At 41.0% G+C, this 25,824-nt stretch overlaps 1 protein-coding gene across 1 annotated transcript in view; it reads right to left on the bottom strand.

Moving 5' to 3' along the window:
* PLCB4 (phospholipase C beta 4) overlaps nucleotides 1-25,824 on the bottom strand; it is a 423,084-nt gene that overhangs the window by 122,659 nt on the left and 274,601 nt on the right. Inside the window, exons 4-6 of the mRNA XM_068565571.1 lie at nucleotides 12,976-13,056; nucleotides 12,096-12,155; nucleotides 10,681-10,824 (exon numbers count right to left, since the gene is read on the bottom strand). Of these exons, the coding sequence (XP_068421672.1) occupies nucleotides 10,681-10,824; nucleotides 12,096-12,155; nucleotides 12,976-13,056 (285 nt within the window). The remainder of the gene's footprint in view (nucleotides 1-10,680; nucleotides 10,825-12,095; nucleotides 12,156-12,975; nucleotides 13,057-25,824) is intronic.

Below are 25,824 nucleotides of genomic sequence, written 5' to 3'. Positions count from 1 at the left end.
ACAGGTGGCCAGGGCCAGTCCCCAGAAGAGCCCCCAAGGGCCCCTGAGTAACAGGTGATGTCCTTCGCACTGTGTGACCACAGCAGATCTCATGACACGCACACTCCTCAGAGAACATATTTTAAATTCACTATCCCTTCCCCTCTCGCCCCAGAGTAACTAGGCCCTCAATTTCTGATAACTAGCATCATACTCTCAGTTAATCAGACTTAAAATCTCTTCTAACTTCACTCAGGAACAAAGCCTCTTGATTTCAAATGTTTCTCAGGTCTTCCTCCTTGTGTAACTGGTTGAAGCCAAGTACAACTGATTTTCTTGTATCCTATCGCAGTACAGTTGGCCCTCCGAGTTTGCTGATGTGGAACCCACAGATGTGAGGGCTGACTGTACTATGCCATTTTATACAAGGGACTTGAGCATAGGCGGATTTTGGTATCTTCGGGGGTCGGGGTTGGTTCCTAGAACCAATCCCCTGTGAATATTGAGGTACAATTGTACTTGTTAAATTTTAATGTGTAAAGGAAGTACCTAGGGATCTTGTCCAAATGTAGACTTTGACTCGGCAGGTCTGAGAATGGGCCTGAGATCCTGCATTTCTAAAAAGTTCCCAGGTCATGATGACCCTGCTGGTCCAGACCATACTTTGAGAAGCAGTGCTCTGGGCCACATGTCATTACCATATTACCATCATTGTAGAATGTCAAAATCGTGTTGCATCCGCCCTACAACTCAACTCATGACCTTCCTTACATCCATAGAACCTTCAGAATAGATTCTACAAGGATCTCAGTCTGGCACTCAAAGCAGGCTACAGTCCAAGCCTCGCTCTCCAAGTTTCCAATAAAAAAGTGTCCTCTCCAGTCGTCTCACTGGACCAACATGGCAGGCCCAACATTCCTCTGCTTCTGAATCTCTGCTCACGTCCCGACTCCCAACTTCAGAGCCTTCTCTCTGGTGGACTGTGCGCCGTGGACGCCACCATAATGTGACCAGCCAACCCTCCTTCTCCCAGGTACAATATACTGCTTCTTTTATGGAAGTACTTCCCTCTCCTCTCCAACCACAGCGCCTCCTAGCTTAGCAATCTGACGACTGACCCAGGTTAGGCTTCTGTGTATTCAAGTGGCCTGTCCAAGCAACTAACCTGTACCCTCCTTAGTGTCTAGTACATGTTTTTTTGCAAAGAAATTCCGTCTTTATAGGGGCAAGTAACTTCAAGGGTTATTCAGTACAACTCCCTTTTACAAATGAGGATAAGAAAGCCCATGTAGAGGAAATGATTTGTCCAAGTTTATAACTCATCCAAAAATAATTCTTGGATAAAAAGCTGAATGAAGGAAGGAAAAAAGGCAAAAATGGGCATCTTCACTTAAAATGTCAGTGAGGTGAACTCGTTAAGTAAATATTAGTGTTCACCTTAGTGTAAACACATTCATGTTGCACGCTGGTTGATGTCTAGGGCTGAGGTCCTAAATGACACACAGACATGTTTGTCGTATGGCACACACAGTGTGTACAAAAATGAATATTTTTGTCAACATTTTAACATCAGGAAATTTCATACAAAAAATCCAGATGTCCAGTATCTCATGGAAAAAACACCACCACCACCAACAATCTAGCAACCTCAGGGCCATGCTCTGATGGTTGGAAAACTGGCAGGAAGTAAGTGCCCCCAGATGGCCACCACCAACAATCTAGCAACCTCAGGGCCATACTCTGATGGTTGGAAAACTGGCAGGAAGTAAGTGCTCCCAGATGGTATATGCACACCCCACTTCACTAAATTCTACTCCATCCCTATCTGTCTCCTGCCACCTTTTATTATTCACATCATCTCCCTGGCTCCTGCAGGCATCGCTGAGTCCACAACTTCTGGTCTAAGGGAACTACAGTTTTTGGAAATACAGAGATAAAGAAATAATTCCGGAGTTCAGAGAGCGCCACCATGGGTCAGACACTGAAGTACTGGATCCTGGGACAAATGGTCTGGCAAGAGCAGCATGAGAACTGAAGGAGGAAGGAAGAGAGAGCAAGAGAGATGACAGGTGGTCGTGGGAGGCCCCAGGAGACAAGTGTCACCCGCTCCACAGATTCACTGATGAACCAGAGTTTGATGGCCGCCACGTTCAACCCAGCAATTAAACAAATGTACCCCATTATCTTTATTTGGCAAGAAGAAAACACCTAGGTGAGATGGGGACATTTAAAGCTCACAAATACGTACCCACGCATCTGCTCTGATTCACAGCTCTGTCCTTAAGATGGCTTTTTACTGCCCCTCACTGATTCGTTTCCCATGCATTCCGGAAGGTTTAAAGAAGAAACAAAACAAGAACGTGCCAACTTTCTGTCTTGGAAACATGAAACACACACACACACACACACACCATCCCAGACATGAGCCTCAAAACACCATGAGGCAGTGTGGTGAAGAACTTAAATCAATTAGTATACTGGGGCTTGGACTCTGGATAGAAGGTTCAGATTTACAATTTAGCTCCTTTAGCATTCAGCAGGCATTGGCCCATGTGAGTCTGGGCAGCAGAGCAGTTAATGTAAGTTCTTCAAGACTTCTGCAAGAGAAGCAGGATATAATCGCTCCTTATGGAGCTTCTCTGTAGGGCAGTAGTTCTCACCTTGAGCCTTTATCTGGAGGGCTATTTGAAACACGGGGTACTGATCCCACAGGCCTGGGGCAGGGCCTGAGAATCTGCATCTCAGATTAAGTTCCCAGGTACTGTTGGAGCTGCTGGTCTGGGGACCACACTTTAAGAATCACTGGCATATATAATACAATTAAAACTGCATTTTAAGAAATAGCTTTTTTTCTAGAGTCATAGAAACGAATTCATTTTAATCGTGCTTTCTGTGTTCTCAGTGAATTCTAACCAGTGATCGATAGGTCTACAGATTTACCTGCATGCTGCAGTCAATCAATTTGGTAAAAACTTATTTGGGTTCAAAATCATTATGATTTTTGGACCAAGTCCATTTGTATGCTAAACCAATGGGACTCAAAACTTCAACCAGCATCAGAATCACCTGGGAGGCTAGTTAAACTATTACTATCAAAATACTGAATCACTATGTTGTATCTCTGAAACCAATATAACATTGTAAATCAAGTAAACTTCAATTAACAAAAACAGAAACAAAAACAGATAACTGGGCTCCATCCTGAGAATTTCAGGTTCATTAGGCTGGCATAAGGCCCAAGAATTTGCATTTTTAAGAAGGTCCCAGGTGAGGCTTCTAGTTTGATCCCCTGAGTAGGTCTGTGCCTGACTAGGGGTAGAGGAACTAGTTGAGGGGAGCGGGGCTCTGCAGGGTGTTAGCAAAGCCAGTAGGAGGGACTGACTAAACATGAACTTGATTTTTTTTTTCCCCATCAAAACAAAGAATACATCCTTTCTCCAAGAACCTTTGCATAAATTCTTCTACTCAACATAATTCAAGTTCAGCAGAGCGATTGTGACATTCAACTCAATTGACTAAAATAAGATTTTATCCCCTGTAATAAACTACCTGACCTTATCTTTTTTGTCTACAAGAATAACACATAACATTTTTGTAATTTAATTTCCATAGTACCCGGTCATGAGCTTATTTGTTTACTTGGTTACAAAGCATAATTTATGGAGTGTGCCAAATATTTGCAACCCGCAGAAAGTATAATGAGCAGTCTGGAAATTGTCTGAACTTAAATCCAAATCTTTGCATTTTGAACTTCATAGTAACAGCTTATTTTTGTAATCAAAGTAAAATTCAACTTGGTATAAAATAACAGACTTATTTGTGGAGATTTTCAATGATGGTTGCCTTTCAATCTGATGTACAGTGACTGTGCTTGCAGTTTGCTGTGTAGCGCCAGCTGTAGCTTAATGAAAGACATCTGAACTGCCTTCAACACACCAGGGACAAAATCCTCCCCAACTAGTTGTATCCCAAGAGAGAAAAAAATACATCAGAGAAACTGAGTTGCTTTTCTAACTAAAGAAGGTTGTTACAATAGTTGGTATTATTTGTAGAGTTTATGGTAAAACAGTGGGCAGAGAGATGAGTAGGATTCAGAGAAAAAGCTGTATTACACACAGTTTAGAAAAAATTGGGAAATATCTCCTTCATGTGGCTGCTTTTTCATAGATGTTTTAAGTTATGTGACCAATCAGACGCACCTATTACCCAAAGGCACACTGGGTTTGAGCGAAAAGTGCCAGCAATTTGTTAGCAATTTCTTTTCACAGAAGGTTTTTAAGGAGAGGAAATGAAAGTTGAATTTTCTAACTGGAATGACAGGAGGGATTTAGGGAAGCAGAAAATAATGATCTAAATTGGAAAGACGCCAAGACACTGGGGTTACAACCTCCAGGCTTGTCGTGGATTCTTAGCAACAGTCCCATTACATCCTGAAAAGTGACTCTAAAAATAACGCCATGGAATCCCAGACCTTTTGGACTATCACTGAATCACATTTTCTTGGGCTTCTCGTCCAAAGATAATTCTCTTAGCTTTTCTTTGAGCTAAACTGTAAAAAACTTGAGGGTTATACCTATTTATCGCCTAGGTTAGAATTTATGGCTTCGGTCAACATAAAGACCTCAATAAAACAAGTATGTATTGAGCATCTACTAAATGTCGGGCACTGAATGTTCTAGATGTCGGGGATGCAGCAGTGAGCAGGATGTTGCCTTCAAGTACAGGGAGGAAGGCAATAAATGAATGTATGGCATGAAAATAGTGGTAAGTGCAATGAAGATAAATACAGCAAGATAAGGAGCTGGGATGTGCTGAGGGGAGATGACGCAGGAAGCTAAGGTGATGTTCCAGGAGAGATTTGAGAAATGTGAGGGAGAACGTGCTGCATGTAACTGGGGAAAGAGTATGATCCAGGCAAAAGGAACAGCACATGCAAAGTCCCTGAGGCTGGAAGGAAATACAAAGGAGGGAAGAGGGAGATGAAGGCAACATGAGGAAGGGAAGTGAGAAGGGATTCTTGTTGGGCCCTGTGAGCCTTGCAGGGTTCTGAGCAGCAAAGTGATGTGATCTGAATTACATTTCAGAAACATCCCTTCAGCTACAGACTGCAAGGGGCAAGGCCAAGGCACAGATGCCAATTAGGGGGGGAAATGGTATTGGCCTGGAGAATGCTGTAGTGATGCTGGTGGTAGAGGCAGCTAGATCCTAGATACAAGAGTGTTTATTAATGGACTGATCAGGACACTGGAGGAGGGTGTTTGCGGACTCAGCAACTGGAAGGATGTGGGTGAAATGTTTAGATACTGTTAGACATTTATTTCATAGGGAAGAAAGGTCTATAGAATTGAGCTCAAATCTTGTAAAGAGGTAGAGTGGCAAGGCAAGATTATTTACTCTTTAAGCAGAGGGGGTGATTGAAGAAAAGACAAGCTGAGCTACAGAGATGTCTTTTATACTGGTGACATCTTATATTGAAAAAAGAAAAAGCACAATCATTTTACTGTCCTGTGTGCTGTGAAAACATTTGTATTTATTTGAAAGCTTAACTCTAAGAAAGTCAGATTTCATGTCAAATTTTATTGATTCTTAAAACGCCTCCTTGAAATAAGAAGAAAAAATACCAGAGAACCCTTTTAGGAAGTGGATGAACAAACAAAGTAAGATGGCTTTCTCAGAGTCAGGAAAGATTCCACGTGTAAAAGTTGGTCCTCCATGGAGAGGACATGAATTGAAGGTTGGCCCATCTGCTTGGATTAAATGTTTAGTTAAGTGAATTTTTCAGAATCATTGGACTGTAAGTATCATAAAAGCCTGGGAATTAAGAACAGACTCAAGAATCTCAAATAAATACTCCTAAACAAGTTCTGTACTAGAAACCCTCTTAAAATTTCTATTTCACTGGTCAGACCAAGACTTGTCAGATGGCATAAAACAAGCAAAACACTCTGACCACCCAGGGAATGCCAAACTCTTACAGTTAATAAGCTATTTTCCAATATGTTGTACCTTTTTGCTCTCGCCTTGCATGCTTACCATGAGTTACTTACATTTGTTTCCATACCTGTCTATGTATGTAATAAAAATTACATGAACCAGTGAAATACGCTTGTGGAAAGAAAGAGGGTTGTTGTTTCTTTCGGTGAACATTTGGGAAGATTTCTTTAAAGGCAAGTTGCTAATTTTTTTTTCTCAAGCTCTATGTAAATAAGACAACTAAAGGATTAGGGAAAGAAGTCATGCAGTTGTAGGATTCTGTATTTTGATTGCTCCATGAGTGTCTTTAAAGTCTCACTAGTACTTTAAAGAAACCAAATTGGATTATTTCAGGCAATGCATTATGGGTGAAGTATAGGCAAAACATACATCAACGCCTGTGGTATATATCTACAGTGGAATACTACTCAGCCATAAAAAAGAACGAAATAATGACATTTGCAGCAACATGGATGCAACTAGAGATTATTATACTAAGTGAAGTAAGTCAGAAAGAGAAAGACAAATACCATATGATATCACTTATATGTGGAATCTAAAATATGACACAAATGAACCTATCTAAGAAACAGCAACAGAATCACGGACATAGAGAACAGACTGGTGGATGCCAAGGGGGAGGAGGTTGGGGGAGGGGTGGCATGGGAGTTTGGGGTTAGCAGATGGACGCTTTTATGTATAGAATGGATAAACAACAAGGTCCTACTGTATAGCACAGAGAACTATATTCAATATCCTATAATAAACCATAATGGAAAAGAATATTAAAAAAAGAATGTATATATATGTATAACTGAATCACTTTGCTGTACAGCAGTAATTAACACAACATTGTAAATCAACTATACGTACTTCAATTAAAAAGAAAAAATACATCAACCCCAACCTACAGACCCATACTGAATGCAAAGACCTCGGCCCTAACATTAAAAGACGGGTCAACAATTGAACCACATTTATATGCTTCAAGTTAAAATAAAGCGTTTAAGGTCTGTAAGCGTTATTTTTAAAAATGATGACTTGCTTGAAATAGAGACACCGATGTAGAGAACAAACATATGGATACCAAGGGGGAAGCGGGGGTGGGATGAACTGGGAGATTGGGATTGACATATATACACTATTGGTACTAAGTATAAAATACATAACTAATGAGAGCCTACTGTATAGCACAGGGAACTCTGCTCAATGCTCTTTGGTGACCTAAATGGGAAGGAAATCCAAAAAAGAGGGGATATATGTATAGCTGATTCACTTTGCTGTACAGTACAGACTAACAACATTGTAAAGCAACTATACTCTAATAAAAATATTTTAAAAAGAATGACTTGCGTTAACTGACTTTTGTGATAAAGTGACCAGAATACAGCTAGCTAAGAGGACAGATAGCATACTCCATGGTCCCATAATTCTATTCTAGGCTCCTAAGCGGTACTCAGGTGAAAGTGATACCACAGGCTGAGCCCCAAACACCATTTCAGGCACACTGGGAAATCTTTACATTTCTCACTTGACCTGATCTAATTTATGAATTCTGCCATCATTTTGATCTGCGGTAATTACATCTGTATTTTATATAAATCCTCTCACTTTGATGGCTTGTGTGTTCTGTTAGGGATAGTAACATATATAGAGGCATAGGAATAAGGCAGTGGTGATGGGGAAAATGTCAGTGCTGGAGGTGGTAAGTATTATGATCTGGATGCAGACAGTTAAGTTTTGAAATCAGGAAGTAGGCAAGATTATCCACACACATGTATACATAAGTGAAAAATTTGTTCAATATCTTCCAAATATCAATTAACCAAAAGGACATGCTCTAATAAGCATGGGCTGTCTAGTTTGGACAGTGAGATTAATATTTGCATATTACACTATTAATGAATTATAAAATTGTAATAATAGTTCCCAGAAGCTGAAACATTTAGTTTATTTAATAAGAGCAGGCTCAAATAGTATTGAGTTTGAATTAAAAATCCAGTACAGAATTATTTTATAGTCCTACTTGTTTGGCCAGCTAATCTTAAATTGGAAATGCTACTGCAAAAACACCCCAAATCTTATCTTTAAGTATAAACTTCCGCCTGAAACATACACATATATACCACGTACTCATGAGTATAGGTTTCACACCACGACTTTTAAACAAAAGGAACCAAGACTGACAACAATCAAACCATGGAAAGTAAGAACATTATGGGCTTACTGATCTGAGCCACCTTCCCAGGACTGTACTTGCTCAGGGATTGGGGGGTGGTGGACAGCATCACTCGGGAAATCAGAAGGCCTGAGCTTTAGGCTGGACTCTGGCCTAGCCTGTTGTGTAACTGCTTGGCTTCATTTGCCACATCTGACCAATGAGGTGGTGGGAAGCTCTGCTTAAGTTCCATCTCCAGCTCTAAAATTCTAGGACCCTGTGATCAGAATAGCAGGCACACATTGAGGGCTTTGGATGAGAAAGGCCGTGCACTAAGCACTTTCCATGTAGCAACTCGTAATCTATACAACAATCCGAAGAGCAGGCATTGTGGTATTGTTCTTATTTTATGGATGCAGAAGGTGACGCTCAGAGAGGCCAGTTGCATGTCTCAGTCACACAGCTGGGAAGAGAAAGAGCAAGGATTTAAGCCCAGGCAACCTGGTCCCAAGCCCAGGTTCTTAGGCTCATAGGAGTCATACTGTTTCTTGTAATATGACACACTGACAAAACCCAGGGCATACCGGTCTACAGAACTGTGTTTTTCCAAAACTTCAGGCAGCTAAATATCTCTGTCCAATTAACAAGTCTTTTTCTTCCCAGGTGGTCAGCATGGACCTCTGGGATTGAACGTTGTTATTGCAAATAGCAACCAGAAAGACCTCTGTAGCAAATAACGTAAGCATGAACTCTAAGAAACGATGCTTGTTTAGAGCAGCAGGGTTCAAGAAACCATTCAAACAAGGTGTTGATCTGAGCACAATAATGAAGGAACTTGAAGGCAAAATCTGTTTCCCCAAAGTGAGGTGATCTGGGAAAACAGCATGAAACCAACCAAACCACCGCAAGGACAGAAGCAACGGCTCTCATGTCACATGGAATATCCATTCCTGGACCCAAAGCCACAGCTGGGAGCTTCTCAAACTTAACTGCACATGAGTCACTGGGGGGCCTTGTTAGAAATGAAGATTCTGAATCAGTAGGTCTGGGTGGACCCAAGACTCTGATGTGTAAGGAGCTCGTAGGTGAGGCCTATGCAGCTGGAATGTGGACCACACTTTGTGAGTGAGGGTGAAAGAAAGACGGTCTTGGAATCTGCAGAATTCAATTCCGTACCCATTAGCTCTGGGCCCAGGGTTAAATCTTCTCATCTCCGTTTCATCAAATAATCTTACCTATATATTCCCTTCAGGCTCTAAATTTCAATATTTCTAATGATGGCCTTTCTCATTCGACCCTGCACTGAGCTTCTACTTGCAGGATCAATGGGAAAATAAAATGCTCCCCCTCCCAACCCCCTAAAGCCAGGTTTCTGCAATGGTAGAGCAAAGGCTCAGGCCTCTTCAAACATGTTATGCAAAGATAATGGGCGCTCCATCCACACGTAAAACCACCCTGAAGACAAATGACTTGCAGGAAAGTGATTTGAATTTGAAGCTTTCTACTTTGGCCAAAATCTCTTTGAGACTCACTTGCCAGGGCAATAGTAGGCTGGTTACGGTATTATGATGGATTATAACCCAATACTTTAATAGCTTATGGTGGGGGGTTAGATATCTTAATCATGCAGACCTGCACTGTCCAATAGGGTAGCCATTAGCCATATGCAGCCACTGAAATGTGGCCCATCTGAATTGAAAATACACATCAGATTTTGAAGGCTTTGTATAAACAGAAAAATGTAAAATATGTTAACTGGTTTTGTATTGATTTCATGTTAAAATGACCTATTGGGTTAAAATATGATATATTGGAATTCGAAAAGGTACATGCACTTCTATGCTCATAGCAGCACTGTTTACAATAGCCAAGACATGGAAACAATCTAAATGTCCATCGACAGATGAATTGATAAAGAAGATGTGGTAGATATATACAATGGGATACTACTCAGCCATAAAAAAAGAATGAAATCATGCCATTTGCAGAAACATGGACGAACCTAGAGATTATCATACAAAGTGAAGTAAGCCAGACAGAGAGAGACAAATATCATATGATATCGCTTATATGTGGAATCTAAAATACTGAAATTAATTCTACCTGTGGCTACTAGAAAGATTTAAACTACATCTGTGGCTTGCATTATTTTTCTACTGGGCAGTGCTGCTACTCAAAGTGTGGTTCTCAGACCAGCAACATCAGTACCAACTGGGAGCTTGTTAGAAAGGGAGAATTTGTCCTCACCTCAGACCTACTGAATCAGAATCTGCATTTTTACAAAATCCCAGGTGATTCCTGTGTACATTCCAGTTTGAGAGGCTCCCACAACATAATATAGTAGGTGTTTGGGCTGTTGGCATACGTGAGGGGCATGCTAAAAGGGTACTGTGCTTGCTGAATTTTCGAGACCAACATTCCAGCAAGGCAAAGGAATCATTTTTTAAAATCTAAATTAACTTATTTTACAATGTAAAATATCTATTACAATTATATTATACATGAAAAATTATGTGCACCACATATGTACATATGGGGGGAAGGGAAGGAGGCTGTTTCACAGAGGATACCTTAGTTTCTTCTGAATTTTCAGCCACCATGTATGTGAAACTGATGTTCACCAGATCTGTACCACTGCAGACACAAACTACCCGCCCTTCCAGGTCATTTTCTGATTTTCCAATAGCTTCAAGAGCAGCCAAAATTTTGGGATCCTATTGAGGTAGACAAATAGGAAAAAATACATTAGATCACAGAGCATTGCAGAAAGATGGTAAAAAGAAACTATGTTTGATGTAAAAAACATACATTAGGGCAATTTTTTTTTTTTTTTCTATCTAAAAATGCCCAGATATCTGGCGTTATTCTAAAGCTCCTGGATGTAAAATCTGTAACACTACCCATGACTGAAACTCATTTGGTAAGAAAAGTATTATAAAATTATCGGTTTAGAAGACTGGGAGGGAGGGTCTTTCTTTCGATTTCTGGTTGCAGTTATCGGAGGACCCGGACTATGGCAACAGGACAGAAAGGCTCTGACTGGGACCTGCTTGCATCCACAAAGGTCAAAGGGATCTCTCACAGAGAACAGTCACTGAGGATTCAGGCAAATATGCAGGGCATTGCCACAGCCAGCAACCACAAGTTACTCAAAAATGAGATTAAGTCTTTCAAATAGTCTAGACACAAAGAGTGAGTATGTGCACCTCTAGGAGCCCTGGCATCCTCATCTGGAATGAAAACTGTGTAAGTTTACCCTAATTAGCAAATAAAATAGTGGTTTTGTCCTCCACAAGAACTCAGGAGGAAATGCCAACATGGTTACACAGAGATTGTAACTAACATAAAAGAGGGTCACTAAAGAACAAAAAACAAAAACAAAGTGAGGAACATAATTTCGTTTTGAACATTTAAAAACTTTCAGGGCTATTATGGAAAAGGGGATAAATACTGTGCTAGAATATTCTAGGAAAAAACATCTTTTAAATTCCTAGCACCACTATGCAAACAGCTTCTTATTCAAACAAATCAATCACTGTGAAGAAGGCTGATTTATGCGCTCTTTCCTTCTTTTTTCTCTCAGAGGCAAACTGAGCCTTCAAGGTGAGCTAATGTCTGCGTGCACAGGTGCACAAATATGCAACTACCTGAGCCATTTAAATTTCCACATCAGCCACAGACCAGAAGTGACTCACTGTTTGCTGAAAAAGAAGGTGGGGGTGGGGGGAATGGGTGCTTGTCAGATTAATTTCTGAGTTAAGGCAACTATTTATTTCAATGCTCGTATCACACAAGGGTCATCATTTTCAGAAGTTAATAACAATTTCTAATGTAACTAAACCCGATGCAATCCAAATCACCCAACCATTATAGATGAGATTTCTAAACTGTGTCTGTTCTTCATTCCCAGCTGATGATTGGGGGGCAGTAATGGGTTAAACAACGTTCTGTGTTTAGAAGAACAGCAAACACCAATCGCAGGTACCTTTGGTGTGGCTCCCAGTCGAACACTGTTGATGAGAGAACATTCTAGAACTTGCCCTTCCTGCAAAGAGAGAATTTAGCACAGCAGTGAGACTAAATTCTGCCAGACCTATGGCACAGACAAGGTGATTGACAAATGTTTGTGATGATGAAGGCAATGCTGACTAGAGTAAGGCAGAAGCAGGATTAAAAACAAATAATAATAATAATAATAATAATTTCCAACAGTCAGAAAGTCAAGGCCCCAAACATTCCATTTCAAATATATGTATGAATGCCACTTTGAATAATTATTTATAAAATGTTTATAAAATGTTACTTTTATACATGTAGTAACATTAATACTGTATGTATATTATTAAATATATGTGTGTACCTGAAATAGTAAGTGGGACTATGCTAACTTTTATATAACTCTGATACTACTTTTTGTAAATTTTACCCAAAGGTTCATGAAATGTGTCATTGTGCCATGTGTTAAGTCCTGGGGTATAACCAGATGAAAATGCCCTTAAATGCACCCCTGAGACTTCAGCTTGAACATCTCTCTTCTGGGAAACCTTTCTAACTCCCAAGACTTAAATCAGACTTGCCTGTTTAAGCTCTTGTAACAACCTGAACTTCTCTTTCACAATTCTCAATGACTTGTAACTTTTTTCTCTTTTTTTGGATGTGCGACTTTGATCCTAGGCTGGAATCTATAAGGATCACATCCTTGACCATCACTGTATCCCCAACGCCTAGCACACGTTTTTAAAAGTCTTGAATGAATGAATAAGCGTAGGGTCCATGCCCTTAAGAGGCACTCCATCACTTGTTGAAAAATGAAATGCCTTCACCCTGACAGAAAAAAGAAACAGCTTGCTCTTTCTGAGCCATACCTTGCCTTCACTTCTCCAGGTCAGAAAGAAGCCAAATTCATCCACTTTGAAGAGGCAGTTGGGTTCAAACACAAAGGATTCCTGTGAAAAAGAAATGTGTTGATCTGCATGACTCACACCATTTTGAATCTAATAAAAATGCAAATATCTTTTAGCCTCTAAACAAAATAAAAATGCATCCTGAATCTAATGACCACATTTCTTATTATATTATGTAATGTTTTCATTTTGAAAATTTCTTGCATTCATTTTTGCATTGAAAGACTGATCAATTTTATACAGCATCTTCCTTTAGGGTAGTTTTAAGAACAAAACACACTAATGTTCTGAAGGTCACAGAGGAGAAATTTGCTCTAAGATCTCAGAAAAGAGCTCCTGGAAAGAAGGACTCCCAGGTTCCAGCCAACTGGTATCCCTCCATACAAGAGGAATTGTTGCTGGTCTCTAACAAAATGTCAGAAATCAGGAGATAATTTTTTTAAGTCACTGATTTTTTTTTTTTTTTTGTCTATACAATTCAGCATTCAGAGGTTTACTCAGATAATTCCTGTGTTTTTTGATTTTATATTCAACCTCACTTGGTGTCCTATAAACCAGGACTTAAGCAAGATTTTAAGCTACTCAAAGTATAGTCCTGGGACCAGCAGTTTTAACCTCACCTGGGAGACTGACTGAATTGGCAGAATCTAGGGCTCCAGGCCAGACAGACTGAATCAGAGTCTCTGGGGTGGGAACCAGAAATCTGTGTTCCAAAAAGCCCTCCAGGTGATTCTAATACTCACTAAAATCTGAGAACCACTGCTGTGGACATCAGGAACTCTATTGAAAACTACAGAATCAAAATTCAAATCAAGATGGAATGTTAGCCAAATGCAGGGGCCCCAGAGCAGCTAAGTTGTATTTGCCAAAGGATTCCTGGTCTTTATTTTAGCAAGAAAGCAACACTTTTCTTAAGAACGCCAGGAAAGTTCTATGTCAATGGAAGCGAAAGGGCATTCAGGGAATGAATCCAGATACCTTCTGCCCTCTGTTTGCATTACATCAAGACTTGGCACCCACGTGTCAACAAATCCACATGTTCTTCTCGTGATCTAAAGAACTTGTCCTCCTAGATAATTACAACACTGCTATAGAGAACCTGCCTGGCAAACAGGAGCAGGGTGTGACTTCAAACAAAGAGCAATTACTGGATTAAGATTTTAACTGTAGTCCAGACTCTCAGTTTCACCTACCAAAACATATCTTTCCAAATTCCAAGGAAGCAGCAACATTCATCAAGGTAAATCCAATGTCAAGAGACTTGACCACCTTGACGTGTCAGAATTTAGAGTCCCAGGGGCCCTGAACAAAGCCAACTTTTACATTTTTTTTGGGTAGTTTTCTGACAGATGAAGAATTATCATAGGTATTTCAATTCCTTACCAGGCTCATGCTTAGCACTGTAGTCACAGAGATGAGTAAGACGAAGGAAGGGGCATAATGTGACCTTTGCTTTTGGAATCAAAACCCAGTTCTGCCACTTATTATTTACCTTCTCTTACAAAGACCCTTTTTAAGTCTCAGAATCCTTATCTAATAAAAGGAAGTATTTACACCTACCTTTTAGGGAATGAAATGAGATGATAAATTTAAAGTACTTTTACATTTTTACCATGAATGTGAATCACATAGTAACAGTTCAGCAAGTGGTAGCTACCATCCCTCATGTCTAGTTCAGGTTTATATTTGTGGTAGCAAATTATGAACAACATGAAATTGCCAATATGTGATGTCTTTGACCCACAAAAATACACTTTTAGATGGTTCAACTTTTTAGAAAAGGCTTGACCCAGAAGTTGACATTTCAGATGGGTCTTAGAGGATGAGCAGAAGTTATCCAGGTGAAGCAGCATGGCAGGCATGTAGGCTTGACCTGCCAGTGGGGACTTCTGAGGAGCTGGTGTGGTTAGAACATCTTAAGGGGATGGTAGGGGATGAGACTAGACACATAAATAAGGCTAGATAACAAAGGTGTTGTATGTCATACAAAAAGGTATTGAACTTGAACCAAAATGTCTTATATCATTACTGATTGAGAAACAAGAATAATCAATTAAACTATGAGAATGAACACATTTTAGAATACTTCCCAAGTAATATCCTAATGGTAATAAAGAATTTCAGTGTTCAGAAGTATGACCTAAAGTGGTGTTTACAGAGTAGATCCACAATGAATCAGCTACCATCATTATTATTTACTTATATGTACCCTATCCAATTCCAAATAAGGATTTGAGATGATCCAGGAAATATACATGATAAATAAGAATGATTTTCCAGCTTAATTTGAGGTGGAACTTTCAGTTCCTTGGCCTTCTTAACTGCAAGGAGTTTTTTCTTTCTTCCTCTCTCAATTACTTAGTACCCTCAGACCTTACCATCACCACCTGGAAATTTGGATTCCTAAACATCCCACTCTTGGACCCTTCCATCTGATGCTTTTTAGCCCCTAGCTCTACAGTCCTCACTCTCCTGTATTAATTTGACTTCTTGCAACTTCCTCTTCATTAACCCTGCCAATCTCTCACTAACCACCAGACTTCTCCTCCTTTACTTCCATACTTGTCTAGCTTATTTCCATGGTCCAATATTACAATCACTCCTTCACAGACATCCTCAACTCCTATGTCTCATTTTCTGTTTTCTTGGCCAAAAAACTAAGTCCACCCTGTCTATTTTTTTATTGCTGAACTTGATGAAAGAAAATCACAAAACTGGATTATCTGGCTTTGGTTTAAATTCAAGATTATCAACTTCAAAAGGATAGTCAACATGACTTTCAACCTTGTAATTCTTTCTTAAAAGGTTCCCCACTCTTTGAAAGGCTTATCTCATTGCTTCTTCTCATACCCCTTTACTCCCAGCCAATTACTGGGCTTCACTGATTAAAGGAAACTCTTCAGATGAGAACTTTCTCCATCCTTCCTCCTAATAAAGCACACTTTCTCCCATCAAAGGTCAATACCCCCACTTCTGCTCCAGATTCAGTCTTCTTCCAGGTTCCATCCTCTTTCACCTACACAAGGATTTCAGTCTCCTGTTTATCACCACCCAATACTCAATTTTTTTCTCTATTAGATCATTCCTATCAGCACACAAATATGTTCTAGCTGTCAACACTTCCTCCTTCATTTACTCCCTCATGTCTCTGATCCCCTTTCAGGGCATAATATCTTGAAGAGTCTTTCTCTAGCCACTGTCTCTACTATCTCCCTTCCCTACCATCTCTGACAAATTCCATCTGCCCTCTGTTTCTATCACTTGCTAACATTTCTCTGCCAGGTCCACCATGACTTATGTTCATGCTGCCAAATGCACTGCACACATTCCTTTTCTCCTTTGATTTGATCTCTGAGCGGCTGACTATTCCCTCCTTTTGGAAACTCTGGAATCTTGATATTCTGACTGTGTTCTGTTCCTTTAAGTTATTTTCCTTCTACACCCAACTTCTACATGTTCCACAGGAATTGGCTCTGGGAATTTTCATTTCCACTACGTTCCTAGACCTCCTTTAACCCCAGGGCTTTAATACCATCTACTTCTTGATGACTCCCAAATTTATAACAGCAGCCCAGTCTTCTCTGAGTTCCCAATTCAGACATCTAACTCTCTACTTGACATCTCCACACAGATGTCTCAAAACTAACACATCCATAGCTGAATTCTTTACTCCTCACCCTTATCTCTCTAAGCCTCTCCATCACAAGACTTTCTGGGCTCAATAAATGTCACTATTATCTATCCATTTACTGAAACTAAGAGTCATCCTTTTTTTTTTTTCTTTTTGGCCACACTGCTCGGCTGGCAGGATCTTAGCTCCCTGACCAGGGATTGAGCCTGGGTCCTCGGCAGTGAGAGCATGGAGTCCTAACCACTGGACCTCCGGGGAATTCCCCTAAGAGTCATCCTTGACTTTCTATTCCTGATTTCATTTTCATAGCATTTTTCATATATATCTATTTTGCTCCATCTCCACCACGACCACCTTGGTCCAAAGCATCACCATCTCCCATGGACTGATCTTCCCACTTCTACTCTTTTTTTCCACAGCAGCCATGTTGATTCTCCAAAGTTTTAATCATTAAAATCATTTAGTAGATCCCCATCATATTTAGGATAAAATCCCAACGCCTAGCATATTTAGGATAAAATCCCAACTCATAGCATCTCCCATGGACTGATCTTCCCACTTCTACTCTTTCTTTCCACAGCAGCCATATTGATTCTCCAAACTATTAATCAGTTCACTAAAGTCATTTAATAGATCCTCATCATATTTAGGATAAAATCCCAACTCCTAGCATGGCCTAAAATGTCCTGCATAATCTGGGTCCTAGAGACCTGATCTCATACCACTTTCTGCCTTTGTGTTCCCTCTTGTTCATTACAACCATCAGGACTCTTTTCCTTAAACTTCTTAAATTCTTCTAGCCTCAGGGTCTTTGCACTTGCTGTTCCTCCTGCCCAGAAGTCTCTTCCTACTGTCCTTAGCTCCTCTTCATCCTACAGGTCTTGTCTTAATTATCCCCTCTTCAGAGAGGTTTTCCCTTACCTCCCTAATATTTTATTTTCTATTTTTATTTTCTATTACAGTATCCTGATTATTTCCTTGCTTGTAACAAAACACAGTTTGCAATTATTTCACTATTTATTGATTTATTGCCTGGCTCCCACATCAGAATATAACCTCTGTGAGGGCAGAGTCCTTGAAACTTTCTTGTTCACATTTGTGCTCCAAGCACCTAGCACATCAAAGGCACACCAAAACTAAATTCATGGACTTAAAAAAATAAAAAAAAATTTTTTTTCAAATGAAATATATCACAGTAGGCCAATATATGAAACATAAACAAGAAGTTACTCAAGTTGAGGGGGCTGCACCAGGCCCAGAGCCCATCAGTGTCAGTCCCTGGAGGGCTGCCACGGACAGACATACAAATACCAGGGCACCACCCTGAGGCTGTCTGCCTAGAGGAAGCAGCACCTTTTTCTAAGTCATACAAGCTCATCTTAGAGGTTGGGTGTGGCTTTGGGGTACCTCCTAGGAATCCCTGTTGGACCAGGAGCACTGTTCAAATGCCACTGCAAAGAGATCCTTTGCAAAATGGGATAAGAACTCTAAGGAAGGAGAAGAAAAATAAGGCAAATTTGAAAAATAAGGACAGAGTAAAAGAGCTTTTAGAAATACTTGTTAAAAGGTCCTACACAATGAGAATTAGGTGCCTATTTGGCACTGGGCTCCCTAGCAACAAAAGCAAAAAGGGAAAAAATATCATTTACCAGGTGTCCATATAGTTCATAGATAAAAAACATCAGATGTTAGGAGAATCAACTGCCAGAATAGAAATTCTCCAGTGAGACCTCTAAGGAGCTGCGATAGATGCTAATGGCAAGGTTTCCAACAAAGCCCACAATAAACTTGTCGATTGTGACCAGAAAATTCTCAGACCAAGTGGATTCAAACTACCCATGAAAATCAGAGAGCAGACCTGAGGGGTATGTGACAATCAGCTGAAAGGAACTGAAACCCAACCTATTTAGATTTCTCTGTACCTCCCACACATACTCTATTCTTTTCCCCTAATAGCAGTTTTAAATTTCACCCAGGTACCTACTGACCAGAACTTGGACTGTGACCTCATGACCACACTGAGGCAATAATATCCCCAGTTCCCTTGTCAGGAAAATCTTCCTCCAGACTTGAGCGTGGCAGGGGAGATGTCAAAGGAAGCTGGGCCCTTGCTCCTTCACAAATCTCTTTGTTTGCAATTAACAGATGGTAGTGGGATCCTCTGGTAAGGATGCAAACCATAATGGAACTTCTTCCAGGCTGCTCAGAATTTCAGTTCTCATAGGACTTGGTTAAAACTCATTAGTCACGCTTTAGAGCTCAAGGACTAGTTAACATCCAGCCCAAACCAGCTCTTTCCTTTGGCCATCGGGAGAGACGGTGTGAAAGGAACAGGAACTCCTGTGAAAGCGGACAAGCTGGTAATCAGGGGGCATTCTGTTTGGAAGAAGCAAGAAGCATCAGTTTTGCTGGAATCACTACAGTTAGAAGCTGTTCCTGCCTCAAGGATCCCTGTTCTGAGGGGCTTTTGCCCCTAGGGGCTTCCAGAGATGCTGCCCCCATTTCATCAAGGATAGAGTATATTTAAAAGCTGTGGTCTCTTGGGGCTTCCCTGGTGGCGCAGTGGTTGAGAATCTGCCTGCCAATGCAGGGGACATGGGTTCGAGCCCTGGTCTGAGAAGATTCCTACATGCCGCGGAGCAACTAAGCCCGTGTGCCACAACTACTGAGCCTGCACGTCTGGAGCCTGTGCTCCGCAACAAGAGAGGCCACGATAGTGAGAGGCTCGCGCACTGCGATGAAGAGTGGCCCCCGCTTGCCGCAACTAGAGAAAGCCCTCGCACAGAAACGAAGACCCAACACAGTCAAAAATAAATAAATAATTTTTTTTTTTAAAGCTGTGGTCTCAGCATTATCTTTAGTGTATTTTTCCCCTAACACTTGTTATTTCAACATTATTCAATATCACAATTTATCTTTCAAAGATTCAAGTTACTTTCAAAATGATTTAGATTAAAAATATTTTTCCTTTATTTCAATTTTAGAAGTGATTTGGTTAAACGACATTTCATACCATTTCTTTGCATAAGGAGTGGTAGAGATCTCAGCAGGCCAAATACTCTAAAGAGGAGGAAAGTATTTGGGTGGGGTTTCTAGATAACAGGTGGTAACAGGTGGTTGATTTTATTTTAACTGTGATTTGTGGTTATTTCTTACCTTTCCCTCTCCTGCTCTCTCACCCACCATTACTACTTAAGTTAACTGTGAATGACTATATCTTTCTACTGTGGGGTCTGCATCATCAAATAGGGAATAGTCAAGTCTCACTACCGGGAAGGGATAGTGATTTGGGGCTGGTTAATAAACATGTTAACTTCACATTATTTCAATTAAACATTAGCTGTTCTGGGCCTCTTTTGTGCTTGTGATGGGATGGGTAGATTAGAATATAGAAGGAGTGAAATGAGTGAGGACTTCCACATTCCATCATAAGACTCCTGATTTCTGAGAAAGTGAACCCCTAGGAGGTGCACTGGGGCCCAGACCTTGTAGCTTATCCTTCCTGGGTTTGACTGTCAGCCTCCTCACCAGGCATCTGCCAGAGAATCTTGCACTGGTGCCATTTCATCTCTCCAAGCTTCACTTTTCTCACCTGTAACTTGAGAAAACTGATACCAACTTCACATGGCTCTCAAAGTTGAGAAAGCCCAAGTGCCTGGGACGAGGTCAGTGCCGAATAACTGGTAATAGTTAGGAGAAAACTACTGTGTAATTCAGGGCTACTGTCCAACACTGTTCAATAGATTTTCTGTGATGATGCATACGTGCCAGATGAACACAGCCCAACGTGGAGGCCATGAAGGCTATGTGGGGCTATGAAGCCCTTGAAATGTAGCTAGTGTGACAGGGGCACTGAGCTTTTCATTTTCGTTTAAACAGCCAGGTATGATTAGTGGTTACCTTATCAGACATGCAGTGTTTAGAAATAAGGGGGAAAAATGTTTGAAGGAGAGTCAATTCTTTAAAGCTACAGTAGATAAATAACAGACCTGGGATTCAAACTGGTTTCTCTGATTCCAAAGCCTGTGTCTGTTCTACCCTGTCAACCTTGCTGAGCAGGTCCCACTCTGCCTAAAATCAGTGGGAGTTTGGGTTGTCAGTGAATGAACACTGCCTTGGAGGCTCCACCTTTGGGTAAACATGGTTTGATCAACACTGGAGGAAGAGAAAAGGGCTTTGTTAAGGCTGAAGAGGGACAAGTGAAGTCTGAGTTAGAGAAAGGCCACGAAGGGTCTAACCAAATATAAATAACATTATAAACCACTACCACCGAAACAATGCTAACTAAGCACCAGGCAATGGTCTGAGCTTTGTACACATTAACTTATTAACCGCCCAACTTCCCATGAGGGAGGTACTATTATTATTCCCATTTTACAGAGGAGGAGGCCATTGAGGCATGGAAATTAAGCGTCTTGCCCAGTGTCATGTAGCTGGTGGGGCAGAGCTGAGATTGATGGCTACACCGAAGCACGCATTTGCATCACACCTGCTTTGAGACCTGTAAGTGAGAAAGGGACATTGTCAGGGAGTGGGCCCAGGGAACTGCTCAGCATCACATCTGAAGGAGGCTTTGCTGTTCTCCTTGTCACTGAAGGCCAGTAACCATCACTCAGGTCAGAAGGGCTTCGGAAATGTTTCAGTTCTAGTTACATCATTTTTAAGGATTCTCTTGTGAACTCCACCAACTGTACAGACTGTAGTTATTACCGGGTTGTTGTAGAAAGCTATCAGAATTTTTTCTTGGATCCTGGTATAAAGAAAAATTATTTTTCCTAATCTGTTGCTTTCCTTGTAATCTGACAGACACTTTGAATCCTATAACTCTTTTTCTTTCCTGCATTACTCCGGCCACCATGATCAAAAGTAGCAAATCTGCAGCTCACTTCTTTCAATTTTGTGGGACATTTTTGCTGCCCATAGAGTGGCTGCCTGCTAATTTTACCCCTAATTTGATGTACTTTCCCATTTTTTTTCTGTCTTCAACTTAAATCCCTAATGCATTTTATCTAGTGGCACCTACTTCTGCACTACAGCTGACTTTGGGATGTGGAAGAAACATGTGTAAATAAGCACGAAGCCCATTTCATGAACACTTGAAACTACTGGGCATGTTACATTGGTTTTAGGGTCCAACAGACCTGATCCAAACGTGGCTGGACACTTACAGGCTTATTTGAGCTTTGTCTCTTCATCTCCAAAAGCAGGGATGGCAACATGAAAAATAACACATCTTACAGGCCACCTGTGGGCACTGCAGGGCTTGATGCATAACCTGCACCCATTACATTATTACCAATTATCAATATAAGAACACAGTGACAGTGACTATGACTCACGTTGCTAGTATTGTTTATGATGAATCATCCAAGAAACAAATGTGGTAAATGCCACATCCCCTACCTTACAGATTTTCTCTGAGGTTAGCAAGTCGCCCAAGAGGACACAGATAATATGTGGCAGAATTATATCTATCAATACATCATGGTGGGGAGAGCATCTCTGTCACGTGGGTCTTCATGATGAGCAATGGTACCGTGAGTGCTTATTTCCACTGATCCAGAATGCAGATCGGGAGGTCTACACGTGAGGATAACCCAGAGCTTGTAAATTACTGTGGAGCTAGACTCGCTAAAGTATCGTTTCTGCACAGAGAGGTCAGGCTTTGTTCTGTGCCCCAGCCAGCCTCAGTCCACATCAGGCACAGAAGGCAAGCCATCAGAACAAGGTTTTAGTTCTTCCTTCTTCAAGGGCATGTCAGGGAGTAGTGACCAGAGGAGACCGTCCCTGGGTTGGGAGCCCCTGCCTTGCACCTCCTTGATTACACTCTCAGATAGTGAGGGGCAATCAAGAGATTGTTAAGCAAGTTTTACAGGTGCTGGACCTGCTGTCTATCTTGGGTTCTCAATTCCACAGAAGCAGAAATGAAAAGTTCTCCTTCTCAGTAGCCAACCGTGAGCATTTAGAGAGTTGATTTCAGCAATGATGGTGAAATACAGTGAACGCTTATTCTGTTAAAAAGTAGAAGGATTTAATTCACTCATTTCATTTTATTCTGACCTCAGAAATGAAGGACATCATCACCTTTCAAAGTGTCCTGGCTTGGGAGAGTCGAAGAAGGCTGCTGAAAACGATCAAGAGGAAGGCACAGCACCTTTTCTGACTTTTTATGTCATCTTTTAAAAATAAACAGAATGTGGGCCTGATGGTGTTTATTATTAACAAGGGCTCTGACATATCCTTGGCTCTGTGAGAAGCTGATCAGCTCAATTAGGATCTGAATTTGGGAAGAAGAAGGAATTGCTCAAATGATCCACCTGAAAGAGTCAAACTCTGTATTTCTGTCTGCTCACTTTATGGTCCTCAATATTTAGGAATCTCCATTTTCTCTTTTACTTCCAGATAAAGATGTTGAATCTTTGGGTCTTAACTTTTAAGGTCTGCCAGTTTGAGATGTCAAACTCTGTATCTGTCTCTCTTTGTCTTTCCCTCTCCCAGAAGCATCTCTGTTGTGGGCATTTTGAGGCCAAGTATGAACACTCAGACTCTGCGAGGGCTCTGGGACAGGCTCCTTGATTCTTGCCAGACAACACTTGAAGAAATTATTCCTAAGATATTCGGCAATTACCTCTCAGAGTGCAAAAAGAAGAAGAAAGTCAACAAAACATGCCTTTCGATGGAGTGGGTGGTCACTCAAGAAAGTAACTTTCTTGGGCAGGAAAACAGTCATGTTAGTCAAAACAGTTGCTGTAGCAACTAAAATGAGAAAAATGAAAGAAGACCAGCTTACTCAGAGCCAGGGAGGAAAAGAAATGTTTTTTGTAACAAACATTTACAACAAATGTTAAAAACATATGTCACCACCACCACCACACACACATCCCACCCCAAAGATTCTCTCCTTGAGGCAACTTTAGTCAGGCTCCTCTGAATCTTATTCCCAAATAGGCTTTGACTTTTGGACTTCTGTGTCTGTCTTTGCATTGCCCAGTGTTAGCAAGAATCCTGCTAATAAGTTGATTTAGCCAGAATCCTCCACCCTCAGTATCTGATCACCCTTGGTATCTGATCTGGTTCTTCAACCTCCACCATCTCCCAGGTGATGTCTGATCACCCTGGCTTGCCTTCAGCAAGAATCCTATTAGGATGGTTTAGCCCAAATTTCTCCTTACCCCTGATGTTTCCTCTTAGTAATTCTCCATCCACTGACCCACCCCCCAACCTGCTCCTTGGCTATAAATCTTTTTTTTCCTTATTGTATTCAAAGTTGAGCTCAACTTCTCTCCCTTCCTGCAAAACCCCCATTGTAGTAGTCTCCTGAACACAGTCTGTCTTATTTTTAATGAGTGTCATGAATAATGTTTTCTTTAACATCCTCCCCCTCCAAAAAAATTCTAAGAACATCAGAAGATGTGCTTTGCCTAAGTGCTTGAAACGGGACCATAAGCTAGTAAATCCTTCTTTTCAGTAAACCACTTCTAGTAAAAAAAACATTCAGTTCCAGAATAATAAATTACAATGAGCAAGGGATTATACATATAGCAACACAGAAGACATACATCTGAAGAGGCTGATCAAAGAAATAACATTTTGAACTATGGCCAAATGGAGATGACAGTCTGTGTTGAATAGAGTCACTAAAAGGGAAGGAATCTCAAATAACTTTCACGGAATTTCCCTTTGAATATCAGCATTGCCCACTTAAATAGTCCAGCTTGTAAAAATGCTTTTTCTTAACATTAGCTGCATGAGATGTCACTCCCTTTCCACTTTTATCTTCTGAAATAGCTTATGTTTAGGCTTCAAAGATACACAGTCCCCACTGGCTCTAAGGACCAATCCTGGTTCTATCACTTTTTACTGTGTCTAAAAGAGGCGCAGAAATCACTGGCACATGCACAGGAGGACCACTGCTACCAACCTAGAGAATTCTGAGCACAGACTTGGCTTCAGAAAATTGCAGTCCAAAGGTTTAGCACATGACTCTTCTACCCTGAGGGAAGGGCTGTTGCATGAGTTGGGTCATCTAGGAACAGACACCAAGATGAACTTGATTGATTACGGGAAATTGATTGATTGATTACGGGAAATGCGTTATGAAAGAGAAAGGGGAGAAGAAACAGGAGTAGGCAGGGAGAGCCTTCAAACCACAAGGCAGGACTAATGACTGTGAAAGCAGAGGAGGGAGGAAGGGTCTCATACTGCAGGGCAGCTCTGAGAGCGTCTCCGCCAGGTGGATCAGAGCCACAGAGCAACAACCACCCACCAGAGGAGCCTCACCCGGGGCAGGAAAGGGCCGGCTCCAGTCTCTGCCACGTCACTCATGGGCTGGGAGCCTCGGCTGAACGTCGCAGGGCTGAGGATGCTGCAGCAGAGGCCGTCCCACTGACTGCACTCCTAGTGACAGTTTTGTCTTGGAGGGAGATGTAAATGGCACAGCTCCACGGCTGCCACAGATGGGATCTCTTGCTAACCCTTCTCCAGATCGCCCTAAAGGAGCTCCAGTTCCAGTTTCTTAGGACCCTTAGAAGTCCTTACAAATTAGGAACCATTTAAATAACAATCCATTTGAGTCCCATATATGTAACCAAGGAATTGCTAGATCATCAGAGATGCTTATTAAATGTCTGTGAGGTGATGAATGAATTCCCTGCTGGGGACATAGCAGTAAATAAAAACAATGTATCTGTCTCTTGGTTTATATTCTACGTGTGACTTTGACAATGAACAACAGGCAGATAAATAATATATCAGGAATTGATAAATGCAAAGATAAAAAAATCTAAAGGGTAAGGGGTGTGTGTGTGTGTGTGTGCACGGGCACGTGTTTTTTAAGTAAGATGATGATGAAGGCCTCCTTAGATGAGGTGACTTTGAGGAAAACTGGAAAGAAGTGAGGAAGTAAACCAGGAGAACTGATGATACATGGAGAAGAGCAGTCAGAGCAGAAGCTGCAAGTGCAAAAGCCCTGAGGTTTGTGTCTAATACTTCCAGGGAAAATCAATGGGACAATGAAGTGATGGGTTGTGGAAGGGATTTGTAAGGGGACAAGGAAGACTCTGGAAATTATTTGGAATGAGGTAGGAAGCCACTGAAGGTTTAAAGTAGAAGAGGGGTATACTCCAACTTACACTGTAAAAAGATCCATCTTACTTATTCCTCATCATGGCTCTGTGAGG

This window comes from Eschrichtius robustus, chromosome 16, assembly GCF_028021215.1.
Source record: "Eschrichtius robustus isolate mEscRob2 chromosome 16, mEscRob2.pri, whole genome shotgun sequence".
Classification (NCBI taxonomy): Eukaryota; Metazoa; Chordata; class Mammalia; order Artiodactyla; family Eschrichtiidae; genus Eschrichtius; species Eschrichtius robustus.
This window is presented reverse-complemented; position numbering and strand designations above follow the sequence as displayed.